This window comes from Eutrigla gurnardus, assembly GCF_963514095.1.
Source record: "Eutrigla gurnardus genome assembly, chromosome: 22".
Taxonomy (NCBI): Eukaryota; Metazoa; Chordata; class Actinopteri; order Perciformes; family Triglidae; genus Eutrigla; species Eutrigla gurnardus.
In genome coordinates this window covers 5,966,829-5,982,550 of record NC_139933.1, presented here as the reverse complement: position 1 = coordinate 5,982,550, position 15,722 = coordinate 5,966,829, and the positions used below count along the sequence as shown (strand labels likewise).

Sequence of the window (15,722 nt, the reverse complement as noted above, 5' to 3'; positions counted from 1 at the left end):
GATGAAGACCAATTAGGGTTTGTCACAATAATGATAATATTTGTCATGCAGATTTACTTTCAACGTAATGTGTAGTGATAGTGACAGCTATGTAAGGCCCCTCGAGCGTACGCAGAGTCAGATTTGACGTGCTCTCAAAGCATGTTTAATGCGGCGCTGCCTGCCATGGTTGGTGCAAACGGAGTGTATCTGTCAGAATGGGTAGGTCATCACTGTAATTGAGCCAGAAATCCTGACGGTTGAGATCCATCACACCGAAAGAACAGTTGTCCCAAAATAATTGTCAGTAACTTGACTCTGAAAACTACTTGAAATGCTATATTTTGGTGTAGTTAATGTTTTTTTTTTACTGTATATGTGCCATGCATCACGGCCCAGATGTATGATAATTTAAGTTTTTATTCTTTTTTGCTTTTGCACGGCTCAGAAGTGATAATTAAAAACATCCCCCCCCTTTGATTTAGGCGCCCAGGGCTCAACAGTCATTTGTGAAACCACAAGTGCAACCTCGCCTTTTAACCTACGAGAAAATAAACAAATATCTCTGCAAACGCGCCACCAGAAGAACCTAGCCTATAAATAGCTCATTGGGTGCATACTGTTTGGTTTCCTGCAGGCTGCAAATTGTTTTTGAGAGCACTTGTCTGGCCGGCGCTCCTCCAATTAAGTTAGGCTATTAAATAAAACAATTGATGGCACGGTGAATTTGTATTTTAAATTTGAATTTAATTCTACAAACAGCATTTTGTCCCTTTCTGTGCTTGCTCAGGTAGTATAGTAGTGCCATCTGATTAGACTGTTGCTCATGGTCCATTTGCAGTTGTTGTTGTCTGACGATTCAGCCGGCATTAATTCAGAAAGGGTTCACACGTATTTCTATATCCGTCTTCAAAAAGTGTTAAACCGGAAACCCTGAGTACATCATGAACATGCTCTTTATGAAAAGTACTTCCTTGCAACCACAGGCAGAGCAGAGGGGTCATTTCAACAGATTCAGATTTTAAGGCCAAATTAATTGTCGGATCTTTTTGTTTCCTCTGGTCGGTTAAACCTAGTGGCTGCAGGTGGCCACAAGGTTCAGTGGATTATACTGGAAGTTAATTACCATCATCGGTTCTGGCACTTTAACAGAGGGGTGCGTGATCTGAAGCAGAATAGCGAGGCTAATATTAACAAATATTTTCTTTAGCTTAATTGGCGGCGTAGTCTCTGCCGTATCCGCTGGGCCGTCTTTTGAACGTCGCTCGCTGTGCAGGAACGGCCGTCCGGCTTTTAAGACGGTTTGACAGTTTGATGTCGGCGGTCGGAAGCGGCCCGTGACCGCGGGCAACCTTTTCCAACATTACTACTGATCTTCCCGACCTCCTCCTTCTTCTTTTCTTGAGGACGTTTTCAAAGTTTTGATGCCGCGCCGCCCTCTCATCACTGCCAGCGTGACGCCGGCATCAGAAGAACAGCAGCGTCAGCCACACGACTATTAATAACGGCACGGAGAACAGGTCCCAGGGACTTCCTGTTGCATACGCGTGTGTTTGTGCTCCACTTCATCTGATGAAGGTCACGCTGTATCACATGCTTGTCAGTCAGAGACGTTTCAAAGTAAACTTGCTGAGTCAATTGCAGAGTTTTCTGCAAATATCTGAAGGTAATTATGCGCTCATTAGCATGCGTATCGCAAGAGATGTAACACAGGGCAGGAAATAATTAGCTACTCCTTGCTGTACAAAAGGCTAATCTGTGTGGATTCTGCCAATTTACGTAGTATAAGGAATAAACACAATCCTGTGATCTTTTCTCATTGTTTCACGAAAGATGCATTTGCTGCGGTTGGAAAAAAAAAGAGTAAATCTTTGCCATGAATATCATTTACAAGATGATTTTTAAACGCTTTGCATGTGTAATCGGTGTCAGCAAAAGTGTTTTTAAAAAAATCTGTTATTAATCCGAAAGCTCGTGAGGTGTTTTGTGCAAAGTGGAGATATGTTTTTTTTGCCTTCCGGTGCAGATAACCACGTACCACAACAAATAACACCAGAGACCACTGTGTGAGATGCTCTGCTCAGTGCCCTGTAATGAGCTCCGCTCGGCTCTTTCTCCCCGTTGTATTGGGAAGATGATTTTCAATTAAAGGCTCTGCAGAGGCAAGGGAAGCGGAGTTATCGGCCAGCGTTAGATTGCACCCCGAGGCCTGCGTCGGAGCGAGGCGCATGGCGGGAAGTTCTGCCAAAAGGTATTAACGCTGCTGGCATCCTGATCTGGCGCTGTTTTCTCCACCTGCTCCTCCCTTCACCTTACTTCTCTCTCCACGCACCGAACCCAATAGCTGTACGCTATTAGATCTGTACAGTATTGTGTTTCACTGTTTACCTTTTCTTTTTTTTTAAATGAGGTATTGTTACTCTTCCTGTAGCCATAAAAAAAAAAAAAGCATCAGCGTTTCCTTCGGGCCAACTGGAAAAGCCCCATCTATTGTGACACAGTGGCAATCTCAAGTGGCATTTCCTGCTTGTTTCCAGTTAGGACTGGAAAACTGGTCGTCCCAGTGAACAAGTGTGAGAGAGAGAGAGAGACCTGGGGCTTTACTCTCTCCCAGCTCAGCTGCTGTCGTATTAATTTCAGGTTAATTACAATAGCATTATCTCCATGTTCCAACTGGAGATAAAGCTAAAAGGCTGTTGTACATAATTGGTTTAAAAGGAAATGTGGTGATTTTGTTAGTATTTCAACAATCGCGGGTTCACTGTCTGCATTTGCCTCCAAATTAGAAGCGTCGGGCTTCCGTCTGAATGCCTAAACCTCTTATTAAACCCTATTAGAGGGGGACTTGAAATTAATTATCACGTTTTCCCTGCCTCGTACGTCACAGAGAAAGCTCTTTCTCCATCCGAGTATTCCAAACGTGCAGCGTCGCCGGCAGAGAATGTAATGCAATATCTCAGCCGAACCCTGGCAGACCGCTGTGCATTTTAATAACATACTTAAAGGCTTTCATTTCTTTTACTGTGTTTGAAATGATCTCCCTAAGAGTAGAAAATAATTAAGGGGAATGGGTTTTTTTTTTTTGTAATTTCCCAGTTCTTCAAATATCCCTTTTAAAAAAAACCCATCCGACTCTTATGAGTTCTGAATTATAATCTATCCGAGTGCTCTGCTCCCAGCATTATTACTATATTGCAGGTACTTGTGTATTCACCTTTTATCTTGTCAGCTGTTGTGCTCCCGGGGACACTTGAGTGTTATTTTGAATTTGATTATCTCCTCTGCGTGAGCTTTATTCACATTTATTTAAGACGATGAATTCAAGTTCAAGTATCTCAGGACTCCAAATTATTCCTTTGATGAGCCGATTATGTCAACGACCACCTTTTTTTTACTGATTTTTCTGAAGATCATTTTTTAAACTTCCAATTACTGCAACAATTAATTTACCCCAAATACATACAAAAAGCTTAACATTTCAATATTTTACTCAATCTGAAGTTTCAGATGATTGATGTCATAGCAACCCTTTCACTCAACTTGCAGATCAATATTTTTACTCAAGTGCTTGACATAAAACTTAAACTGCTTAAGTCACGGATTGATTTTATGACCGGAGTAATATGCAGTTGATTTGACCAAATGTATGGAGCCGATCCGGCTGGCACCGGGCGAAGGCAGGGAACGCCCTTGACAGGTCGCCAGGCAACCATTCACCATCACCATCACATTCACACCTACGGGCATTGTAGAGTCATCAATGAACCTGAGACGGGGTAAACATTTAAACGCCCCCCACTTTCCCTCTTTTGTTAAGACTAACGTACAAAACGCTCAGGCTGGCATTCAGCTGAATATAGTGCATGGCTCTTATATATTAAAGGTACCATGTGGAGTTTTTTGACCTTGCGGTCGACAGGATACACAGTCCCATCAATGCTTTCACATTATTCCACTGAAGGTCCTGGTAATGTGCCAACAAATGCAGAGGTGAGGGAGGAAGATTGGTGGTGGTAAACATGGACGTAAACGGTGCGTTTTGAAAATGTTTTATGTGGAAGGAAAATGCACTGGACACGCTTCGTCAGACGTCAAGGATGCACACAATGAGTTTCTGTAGCAAGCATCATCGTCGGGGGGGTTGGCATCTCCACCATCACAGCTCCAGCCCCAAAAGACGTATTTATGTGTCGTTAAATTAGGCCAGACATTAAAAAATCGAGCCTTAAATAAAGCGCCGTCTGGATATTACCGCCTTCCCTCGAGAAAGTTGAATTGAATCTGCGGTGCACTGCGGGGAGATGAGGCTTTAAAATGAAAACGACCTCTATGTTGGAATCCATTAACGGAGGTGCATCGGATTTATATGGTCAGATGTGTAATATAGTCATGTAGCGACTTGCGGTAAGGTAGTTAGGAAGTATATCATTTTACATCTCTTTAGTCAGTCATTTACTGTCAGATACAACCCATAGAGAATACAGAGAAGTGTGTGTGTGTGTGTGTGTGTGTGTGTGTGTGTGTGTGTGTGTGTGTGTGTGTGTGTGTGTGTGTGTGTGTGTGTGTGTGTGTGTGTGTGTGTGTGTGTGTGTGTGTGTGTGTGTGTGTGTGTGACCCCTCTCTGCTGACTCCTCTGTCTCGCCTCGGAGACCCACAGTGCAGCTGGAGAGTAATAATCATCCTCTATTCCACCCCGCTGCCAGGAAAAAGGGCGTTCTCTGTCCGCTGTGTGCTTATTGAACTCCTCCTCATTGACGTTAAGCACTGTATTAGATTCATGTTTGTGTATTATACTTTCTCACAGCCCACAAATACTTTGTCTCATACGTAATTGTGGCTGTTTTGTCCACACAGTCTTTGTTTGCCTTTCTTTAAAAACACGGTGAAGCCAAGAGGCACGATTGAAATGATAAAAGATCTTTATTAGTCGTGTCATAAATAATTGACACATCAGGTGGCATATCATGTATGTTTCGCTTCCATGAACGCACAACAGATTCAAGAATTGAAACGTCACAGGATCAACGAAACAGTTTTCACTTCTGCTCACAGGATAGGTTGTTTTACGTCTAGCAGAGATGGCACGATGTGAACATTTCATGTCATGATAATCCTGGCCCAAAATTATTTAAATTCACGATATTATCGTGATAATTATCAAAATATGCTTAAAACTCATATTTTTATTGTGTCACAGATAAGACACACATACGTTTTTTAGCAAACATTGTTTTTTTTAAAGTGGAAAACTAATCTTGAATGAGATAATCATACGTCATAAGGCCTCTTTGCATAAATAAAGGCTCTATTTTTCACTTATCTAGAATGATGGCAAATCTTATATCGTCCTATCCCTAATGTATAGTTTATATTTCCTCTATTAGTTAATTGTTTGTCCATAAAAAATAATGAACACGTCTTAAAATCCCGAACAAAAATGTGGCGGCAAAACTCATTGAGTGAAAGGAAAGTGCTTCTATTTCATATCAATTCAGTTTTCTTTTAAAATGCCAATTCTACTCTTCTATGGTGCAGGACGTCTGCAAATGAATCCACAAATGAGGAATCTTGGAGAATATTAGTGTTTGACTTTGAGTCTCTGGGGGTCACGATGCGGTCATTTATCAATTCTTAATTGCAGCTCGCCAAAACTTCCCTCAGGGGTCATTGACACGCAGCTGGTCATTATATCCAGGCTGAGTCACTGCAGAGATGTGATGTCGTAGCTGGACGCGGCCCTCCAGTTCGCCTCGACGCCGCCTTGACAATGCAGTGTTTTGGCCCTTCAAAAGGCCCCACCACGCTGAGAGTTGCCTTATGCTCCACTCTGCCTTCTTCCTCCTGGAGAATCCTCTTGTCTGGGATTTCCTGTCTTGGCTCTCTCTCTCCCTGCGGGCTCCGAGCCCACGGGTACTTTATACAAAAACATCAAGAGGCTCAGTCTCTTTCCAACGAGCGTTTTTTTTCCACTTCCCTCCCAATTCCCACCCCTCCCTCATCACCACCGTATTCTCCTCGCAGCATAATGACATGTTATACTCTGCGTGGATTAGCGCAGGTTATTAGCCAGCACAAAGTGTAGAATTACAATCAGTCCGGTGTTTATATGAGTCTGCTTATAATTGTGGAGAGGGCGTGGATGTGCGCCGGCTGAGCGGAGGGGTCCGTCATCTGATTCCTCACTCGTGTCCTCTGATGATAATGTTCTCAGTGTGCACGGCCTCATGTATGGTAATGAGCTCCCGCCGAACGATGCCGCTGTCACGTTTCAAGAAAGAAAAAATCATTTGCACGTCGTACTCCGGGGACAATACGGTCCACTTCCTCATCCTCTTTTGTCTTCTTTCCCCCCCCTGATGGATTTTTTCTCGTCCTCACCGCTTCCAAATTGACAAAAGTTTACTCTCGGGTATGCAAATACAGGTTTATGAGTAATCAGAGCTGCCATTCAACCCCCACGCAACAAGAATCACTTTGGCGCCGGCGTATTAAAATGCACCGTCGTCGCCTCGCGTGTCAGGATTTTTTTTTTGTTTGATGGTTGTCATTTACTCAGCATCTTCCCAGGGTGTAATTTGTGTTCACGTTCTGATTGAATCCCCCCCCCCCCCCCGCCCAGTTCTCCCAGCTCCCCCAGTCTCATTTGCGCTGATCACGGGGGCAGTTTTTCATTTTTCCGACGAAAACGTGATGCTTTCTGTCTCTATGAGTAGCTGTTTTGTCCGGGCAGCACCTGCCGTTCAGATAACATGCTGCATCAGCTGGACTCGTGACCCAGTTCCAAACAAACAGATGCAGCGGTTGACGGCTTTACAGGCTTTTCTGGCCACTCTTAAATGGTGGTTTAATTGAGCGCAACCCAGCTCCACAGTGACCAGGCCGCTCTCTGATGGCTGCTCACAGATTAGTCCCACCTCCCTTTTGATTGTTTTGTTGCTTTTCTCCCCCCCGAGGTACCTTTTTTTTTTTTGTGTCCCCCTGCGTGGTTCCACTGAATTCATTTCCTGGGGTCTTTGTTCTATTGTCAGCCTATGGCTCGTGTTCTGCTGGATCCGCTGGGCTCGCTGGATTGTTCTGGGGATCGCAGGCTGCATTGTGGACAAGCGAGTGTATATGTATGCCCATCCACTTTGATGACAAAACAATACGGCCAGGACGGAACATAACCGGCCACACGTGCCGTTTCATGTCCTCTGCTAAACCGCAAAGTGGCTTGGCTGTCGGATTGCTGATGTAAATGTAAACTTATATAACTGCACCGTAGGGTAGGGATGCAGGGTGCAGATACGATAGGCTTTGGGTTCTCATCCGATACCAGTGTTTAAGTAAAAAGCTGTATGCCTCACTGTGTGTAACTAGCTGGGATCATTCATTCACTGCTTCTTAACTTTGCAAACAAAATGTAAGAAAACAATACATAGATATAAATGATTTATCATTAAAATAGTACTCCACCATCAACATCCTTTCAAAAGTTTTGACCACTGATCACTCTTCCTCTATTCAAAATACCTTGGACTTCCCAAAAAGATTGTCATCGCATACTAATTCTGACAAGAAAAAAACAAAACTTTGAATTTTGAAAAAAACCTTTTGACGTCACTTAGTTTCAGATGATCTGTTACATGAAAGACTCAGCAGAAGTGACCAAAGCAGAACAGCTTCGTCCTAGATAAACATCCACCACAACAACGGCAAACAGCCAAATGTCGACCACAAGAAAAAAAACATTAAAAGAAAAACCCTGTCCCAAGTGGCACCCATCTGATATGATAATGACATATAATCAACTCGTCTTGACGGCAGGGGATTGTGGGAGAAGACGGTCGATTCACTTGATGCACCATTAGCAAGCTGGGAAGGCTCCGGTGCCTGCAGGGAGGGTCTTTTTTAATTAAGTCGTCATTCACCTCTGGAAACCTGCTGGAGAAGTGGCTCAGCATGCAAACACACACACACACTTGTGTCATTACTCCCTCCGGGTTACCTTTCAAAATGAACACAGCCTCCCACCATGCTATCAGTGTATAGGTTGTGTGTGTTTGTGTTGGCCCTTGTAGGATTTGTCAAAGACGGGTATCCGTCACAGCCGGTTTGATAGGCGACATGTTGTTCACCACCCGTCAGGATTCTACTCTCTTTACAACACGACCTTGACATGAAGACGGAGTTCTGACGGTAGATCCATCGATAGATCTACAAGAAGTTAACTTTTTCACAGAGGCCTTGCAAAAGAAATTTAATTTGTGTTGTTGTACAGTTTGTTAGCAGGATATCCTTATTTGTGTATTTGGCAGTTAAGCCCAAGGAATGAGGGATTTGTTTCTGGACCAGATCCAGAAGTGTAAAAGATAGGTTTTGTTTATTTTAAAGCATTTTTCTCTTGTAAATATGCAAAAATATGCAACCAATGTGTCAGATTTGTCCCCAGGTATCCACATTTCCCCTCCTATATTATGGACTATATATCCATTAATCCTTTTAGACGAAGCTCTTTCTTTAAGTCAAAAGTAGTTGTGGTTTCTAGGGACTACATTCTATTCAATCATAACACTTAAATTAATTGTTATTCTGTAGACGTCAACACTCGTTTCCTTTTGGCTACTTCATTTAACTCACCAGAGCATGTTGGAGATTTAGCAAGTCATTTTGGGAGCAGCCTGTAATACGCTCTATTGATTCCTGTTCATTTAGCCAACAAAACGATGCAGACAAAAACACGCTTCTGTGGTTTTGACTTGGGCAGCGTTTCCTAAACTTTCTTTCTGGGGACCCACTTTTGAAAAATGGCGCACCATCTTGGCATGTTGGCAGGTAACAGGCTCTGTTTTTTTCAGGATAAAACAAATAGCATTTATGCTGCCTTTCCATATTCAATTCTACGTTATAAGTAGGCTAACATTATCAGAACTATCCGAACCTTCAGGCTCCCTCATGTGGCTCAAAGGTGTACTGCAGATATAAATGCTAACTAAGTGACAACTAGGGGTGAGTATTGGCAAGAACCTCACGATACGATACGTATCAGGATACTTTGGTCACGATACGATAAGTATCACAATACTTTGGTCACGATACGATACATATCTCGATATTGCGATATAAATAAAGATGAAAACACATCAGATGATATTGATCAGAGGACAAACTGAGTCAAAACTATTTCATTCAAAACAGCCTCTCCATTTTATTAATTCCCATGAAATGAATAAATATTGAAAATAAAATGAAAAAGTACTGCATTCACAACAAATCGATCTTTGGAGTTGAAAAATCGATATTGTATTGGGCGGCAAAGTATCGCGATATATTGCCGTATCGATATTTTTACCCACCCCTAGTGACAAGGCAAGTAATTCTGCAAATGTAAATATCTCCCGCGACCCACTGGTGGGTCCCGACCCAGTATTTGGAAAAGACGGGGCTAGAGAACCAAAACCGCATCTTCATGCCACCCTTCTGTTTTTGTCTGTGAACACCTACGAACATCAGGAACACTGTGTTATTATCTCTTCGTCTCGGCCCTGTGATCCTGTGCAAATGGGTTTTCCACCGGTGTTATTGTTGTTTTGGTATTCTCCGTTCATTATTGGTTTCTTCGGAGTGGGCGGATGCGGCGTGTTGATATTACAGCATTGATGGTGCCGGGCCCAACGACCACTGTGTCAGACCGCGTGGGTGGACATCCTGTGGATGTGTGATGCCTCTACTACACATTGCAATGGCACACAATTAGCGCCACAAGGGAGCCAAACGCTTTATTGCCTTTTTTTCACCCCCCTCCTGTAACATCCCCTCCTCCTTATATCGCCTTCTCCCTCCTTTTTTTCTCCAGCAATCTATAACTACGATGCCCGGGGCGAGGAGGAGCTGTCACTGCAGATCGGAGACACAGTGCACATACTTGAGACACACGAAGGTGAGAACAGGCTGATCAGAGCTGACGTCGGTTTCCTCTCTTCACTAGCACCTCTTTTGTTTTGTCACTTTTTTCCCCCTACATGTGTTAAATGAGAATATATATCACAAGAATGATTCTGATGGCGCGTTCCTGTAAATGAAAGCAGCAGCAACCGCCAAACATTCATGTGTTATATCCTCTTTTACGTTCAACTTTAACACCATTCTTTATTGTGAATTGATTTAATAAAAGCCAACTTTGGTATTGAGTTGTGTACCGCGGGTGGAAAAAGCAGCTTACAACATAATTCTGTCTTTCCATTAGACTGGTACAGAGGGCATAGGCTGAGGAGGAGATCCAAGAAGGTGAGTGGCCGGTGCACGAAGGTTTCACGCGCTCGTATCCATTACTCGTTAGAGCTTTACAGCTGTTCAACTTCTGTCTCTACTTTAATGCTGTTATGATCTCTTCCTCTTCTAGGGCACATTTCCTGCTTGCTATATACACCTGAAAGAGGCCACCGTCGAGGGCAGTGGGTTAGTACAACTCCACTTCCACTTTTCAATAACGTGGTTTTATTTTTCTCAAGAAAGGTCGCTTCTACTTTTGTTGCATTTGTTATAAATAAGCTATACATGGCGGTATGGGTGAAATCTTCCATCACTGTATATAAAATGTTATATTTATTAAGTGTTCTGCAAATGCAATTAAGACATTGCATAATCCGTCACCCCATGTGATTACTTCTTCTTTTCTCTTTTATTTGGAACTTACATAAAAACAAAAACAACTGCCAATCACATGAGACAACACTCACTAAAAAACAAAAATAGTATCACTTCAATTCTTTCAAAATGAAAGCCCTAAGGATCCTGAGAAAAATGATTTCAAGCGTTCGAGGTTTAAAGCTTAATATGTAATTAAATACCTGTGTGTTCTGTGAGTATAACAAAAGATTAAAAAAAAAAAAAAACAAAGGAATTATTCATCTTTCATTTTAAAAGCTGACTCAACACTGTCATGTCTGATAAACATGTAACCAGAGTCCTGTATACCGTCATATCGCCCAAACCTGTGTGTAAGGGGTTATAATTATTCTGGTGAAAGATGTATTGAGCTGGAAACGGCAACAAAAATCAAGTAGGATGATAAAAATGCAGACAGCATCTTGAGTCGTTTCAGTAAGACTTCTGCACTTGATAAGATGTGACACGTGCATTTGTTGATGCACAACTTGTGGCGCTGTTATTGCTCTGATCCGTCTTCTTTGATTTCACCTGTAAAATCCCCCAAAAAACAAAACAAAACGTCAAAGCCCTCGAATTCAGCGGAGAGCCCTCTGTGAGATATTCCCTCTCACAGAATTTCCACCTAAGGATGCAAGCAAACCGACATAAATCGGATTACTTGGACAACAGGCAACATGTTTAATAGTGACGGTGTCTCCGTGTGGAGAGGAAAGGACACAGAGGCACACCATGAAATGTGTTCACTGTCACTGCAGGCAAAAGGAGACCGTCATCCCCACTGAGCTGCCCCTGGTTCAGGAGGTTACCACCACACTGCGGGAGTGGGCTACAATATGGAGGGACTTATATGTGGTAAGCAACACACACACACACACACACACACACACACACACACACACACACACACCATCATGTCAGATAAAAAGGCAACTTATGGATGCTAGAGGGCAAAGAAACGTATTCAGTATATAAGCCGATTACAGATATATCACAATAAGCTGATTTGCTATCTATATTTTACCCTTTGCAGCACTAAAAATGAGTGCATAATTGTTTTCTTGCATATTACAGTTGAAAGAATGAGCTTTTAATCATTGCAGGTCAAGCAAAGTATTTTTGTTGAATTTGATCCTGAAGGCTCATAATTAAGATGACTAATTAAGAGACGTCCTGACCAATCAACAGACACAAGAGTACTCGGATGTTGAAACCTATACACATGTTCATGCGTCTGTTTTCCGTTGTCAGGGCGACAAGCGGGAGATGTTCAACTCCGTCCGTGACATGATCTACGACCTCATCGAATGGCGTTCCCAGATCCTGTCCGGCACGCTCCCGCAAGACGAGCTCACCGAGCTCAAGCAGAAAGTCACCTCCAAGATAGACTACGGCAACAAGTGAGGATTCCAGTCTTTAGAGGCTCGTAGCCTTGCCCTCCCCGCCCGGCGGCTTATAGCCCTTTATCCTCATATCTATCCGGAAAAATGACTCTTGTTGGAATAGGTCAGCAGCGTGAGTCAATAGAAAATGACAGGTCATCACTTAGTTTGAAGACAAACTGGAGGGATTTAGCTCCGGCTAACCGTACTGTGTTCCATCATGATATGACAGTCGGTGCTGTGTCTGCAGCGGAGCCTTGAGACAAATCTGTGGGAAATGAAAATGGTGAAGCTCCGTTCTCCTCCTGTGATTAAACTTTAAACTTTCGGCCAGGTAGAGAAATGGCGCTGTCTCTGCAGAAGCAGGAAGTGAAAAGTTGATGAAAAATATTGACTGGCTGTTGGCAGCGTTTGGCTTACTGCCTCCCTAGAAACGTGGAAACCTAGGGGAGGGGAACATTTTTTATGAGGAGAAAATGAGCGTGTTTTTCATCTTGGCGAGTTCTGGCGCTCATTAACTCTCAGCCATTTTTTTCTTTAATGCAAGGTACTTGGATCTGGATCTGGTGGTCAGAGACAAAGATGGGAACATCCTGGACCCGGAGATCACCAGCACCGTCAGCCTGTTCAGAGCACACGAGGCGGCCTCCAAACAGATCGAGGACCGGATCCAGGAGGAGAAGGTAAAGATGGTGAAGACCCTTTTTTTTTTAATTGACCTCATACATCATACTAAATTTGGTGATCAATTCCAATGTGTCCAATACTTTTTAAATGAGTAAATACATCCAAAACTGACACATTAGCTGCACATTTTAATATTTCATTTGGGGAACAGAGGGAATAGAGAGAGGACAGCTTATGGCCCTGAGTCAGGCTTGAACTGGGCCGCTGCATTATTTATACGATTGCACGAACTGTCAGTGGAGCATTGTGCTATTTTTGCTTATACCGATATATCAAATAAGTGGACAAAGTAAGACACATTTCCAGTAATTTGCAGTAAAAAGAACAGAGTTTTAAGCATTTGCAGAACAGCTTCACTGCTTTGTCAGAAAGTGAAGGGAACTCAGCCAGATTCCCTGTCTATTTAACCCGGAGTACCAGTGGCACCCCTCGCCCGGATGTCAGTCGGCAGTATGTAGAAGTGTCAGACGCCGTGCGCCCTGCAGTAATGTGGTCTCATCTTACGTGACCTTCTCATCCAGAGGTCTTTGTTGCATATGCATGGGCAACAAGAAAGTGTCCAGGTCAACGTGATAAATATTAATGATGTGGCCCCGGCTTATTTTTGAAGGACTTCCAAGGAATCGCGCCACGGGACCACTTTTTTTTTTTTAATATACTGCTGACGCAGTTTTAGAGATCAAGCGTTCGTTTCATTAGGACAGAATACATTAGTATGTATAGTATGAATACATTCATTAGTATGTATTCTGATGGATTTGCAGACACTGTGAGACAATGTCGTCCTTGGATAGTTTAAATGAGACAGAAATCCACAGAATGCCCTGACATCAAATGCAATACCTCTTGTTTTCCCGTCCTGTAGTCTCAGAAGCAGAATATTGATCTGACCAGGCAAGCGAAGTTCGCCTCCACACCAGCGTTTGCCCTCTTCGTGACTCTGAAGAATGTGGTGTGTAAGATCGGCGAGGACGCCGAGGTGCTCATGTCACTCTACGACCCAGTGGATTCCAAGTTCATCAGGTAATCCCATGGCTGCTTATTCACCTCTCACTCACTCTCACTTTTTTTCCCCTTCCTCTTTCATTCATTCTTTACTCTCGTTCACGTTCACACACCCAGTTCTGATTAAGCATTCCTGGCTTCTAGTGCTGCTTCCTGTGTTATGTATCTGACTAGCTCACATGGTTGAGATTCTTTTTCATACTCTCTGTTATGTAACATGGCTGGTATTTCTAAATGGAACGGTGATGAGTCTATATCCCCTTGATGTAGACCAGACTGAAACTAATGGACCAGATAATAAAGGCTTTCGAGGTTTGACACTTCCTCCTACGTCCCAGAACCGCCAACTAGTATCAGCAAGTACAAACAAAAAAAGTAGATATTGATAATAATAATATAATATGTACTGAAGCAGAATATTTCGTTGGATAACGACATGCTATTCGGAAATATTTTGAATTGCACAAGTTAAAAAAACCTGAACAGCCATCACTGGAATGTGATTCTAGTGTAATACTAATGTTAGTGTAGTCTGATGTCTATCTGTGAACATGCCGGAAAAAGGAAAAAGAAGCTAACACACACACACACACACACACACACACACACACACACACACACACACACACACACACACACACACACACACACATGCAAGAAAGTGCAGGGATTTTGCAATAGTTTTCGGATTGTGACAGTGAATGATCACAAGTAGAGCAGCTCGACTGTGGAATGTTCCTGCGTCTGGATTAACATTCAATACTTCTGCAGCTTTGAAGGAAATTATAGTTACTGCAAACCCACCGGATTGCTTTAATTCACCGTGTCGTAGATTATAATACATTTCTTTTCACGTCATCTCCCCCTCGCAGTGAAAACTACCTGGTGAAATGGTCAAGTTCCGGCCTGGTGAAAGACATAGACCAGCTTCATAATCTGCGAGCCGTCTTCACGGTGAGTGTGTTTTGATCGTATGTGTGTTTGTGTGCGAGCGTGCCCGTGGGTAGTCTGTCGCTGTTTATTCAGCCATGCTACGAGGCACGCGGGAGCCTGTTTGCAGAGCCAGTATTTGTTAAGCTCTCTCAGAAAAGAGCTCTGCTCGCTGTATGTATTTGCCAAGGCGGTCACCTCTATCTAATGGAAGCCCAAGGGCGGGAGGGTCAGCGTGCACCACTGGGAGCACTCCGCTAGCTTTTTTTTGGGAAGGTATAGCCCACAGGAAATTAATCTGAGGACACAGTCACAAATGCTGCTGAAGCAATTTGTGATGAAAAGTTTGCTCTTCCACAAACTCATCTTCACCCAAGAAGGTGCTTTGAATCGATCAGTTTTTGTTGCTGTAGCCAGAGAAGAAGTCTGATGCATTTTCCAGGGGCATATATAGAACCTGACTGGTTTTGTCTGCCAAAAATATAATCTAAAAAAAATATATATATAAAATATGTTTTTATTGTCCCTGAGGCAACAACATCAGCAGTTTTTTTTTGGTATAACTTTTCTTTGTTTGCCCTCGCCAGGACTTGGGCAGTGAAGATCTGAAGAGAGAGAAGATCAGCTTTGTGTGTCAGATTGTCAGAGTCGGGCGCATGGAGCTGCGAGACAACAACACCAAGAAGCTGACGTCGGGACTGAGACGACCCTTTGGAGTTGCAGGTGAAGCCGACTACACAGAGACAGGCTGTTATTAAAAAAAAAACAAAAAAAAAAGAGCCCCGAGACACGAATTGTTGCCTTTAAAAACACTGATTATCTCCAAACTTCACAGCCCTGGCTCTGCAGGAATATCGCTTCGTTTGCATGAGATGGGATCAGAGAGATCTTACACTCTTAACGCTTCAAACTAAGTATTGTTCCAAGTCCCAGATGCGCAAAAAAATGATTTGGCTCAAATTCAAAGATACCCGGCTAAAGTGGAAAGAAGAATAAGAGTTTGATTTATCTCCTGCTGGCAAGCGGCCAGGCGTAAACTAATTAGATTGGCGTTTTGCCCACAGTTCTCCAACAGAGAAAATGATACCCCCT

General features: G+C 43.0%; 1 protein-coding gene across 2 annotated transcripts in view; it reads left to right on the top strand.

The window, feature by feature from the left end:
- Window positions 1-15,722, top strand: part of dock1 (dedicator of cytokinesis 1) — a 147,900-nt gene that overhangs the window by 8,568 nt on the left and 123,610 nt on the right. For both annotated transcript variants that reach the window (XM_084001863.1, XM_084001864.1), the window contains exons 2-10: window positions 9,815-9,898; window positions 10,205-10,245; window positions 10,361-10,416; window positions 11,385-11,481; window positions 11,878-12,026; window positions 12,556-12,691; window positions 13,561-13,718; window positions 14,573-14,654; window positions 15,218-15,353. In XM_084001863.1, the coding sequence (XP_083857989.1) occupies window positions 9,815-9,898; window positions 10,205-10,245; window positions 10,361-10,416; window positions 11,385-11,481; window positions 11,878-12,026; window positions 12,556-12,691; window positions 13,561-13,718; window positions 14,573-14,654; window positions 15,218-15,353 (939 nt within the window). The remainder of the gene's footprint in view (window positions 1-9,814; window positions 9,899-10,204; window positions 10,246-10,360; window positions 10,417-11,384; window positions 11,482-11,877; window positions 12,027-12,555; window positions 12,692-13,560; window positions 13,719-14,572; window positions 14,655-15,217; window positions 15,354-15,722) is intronic.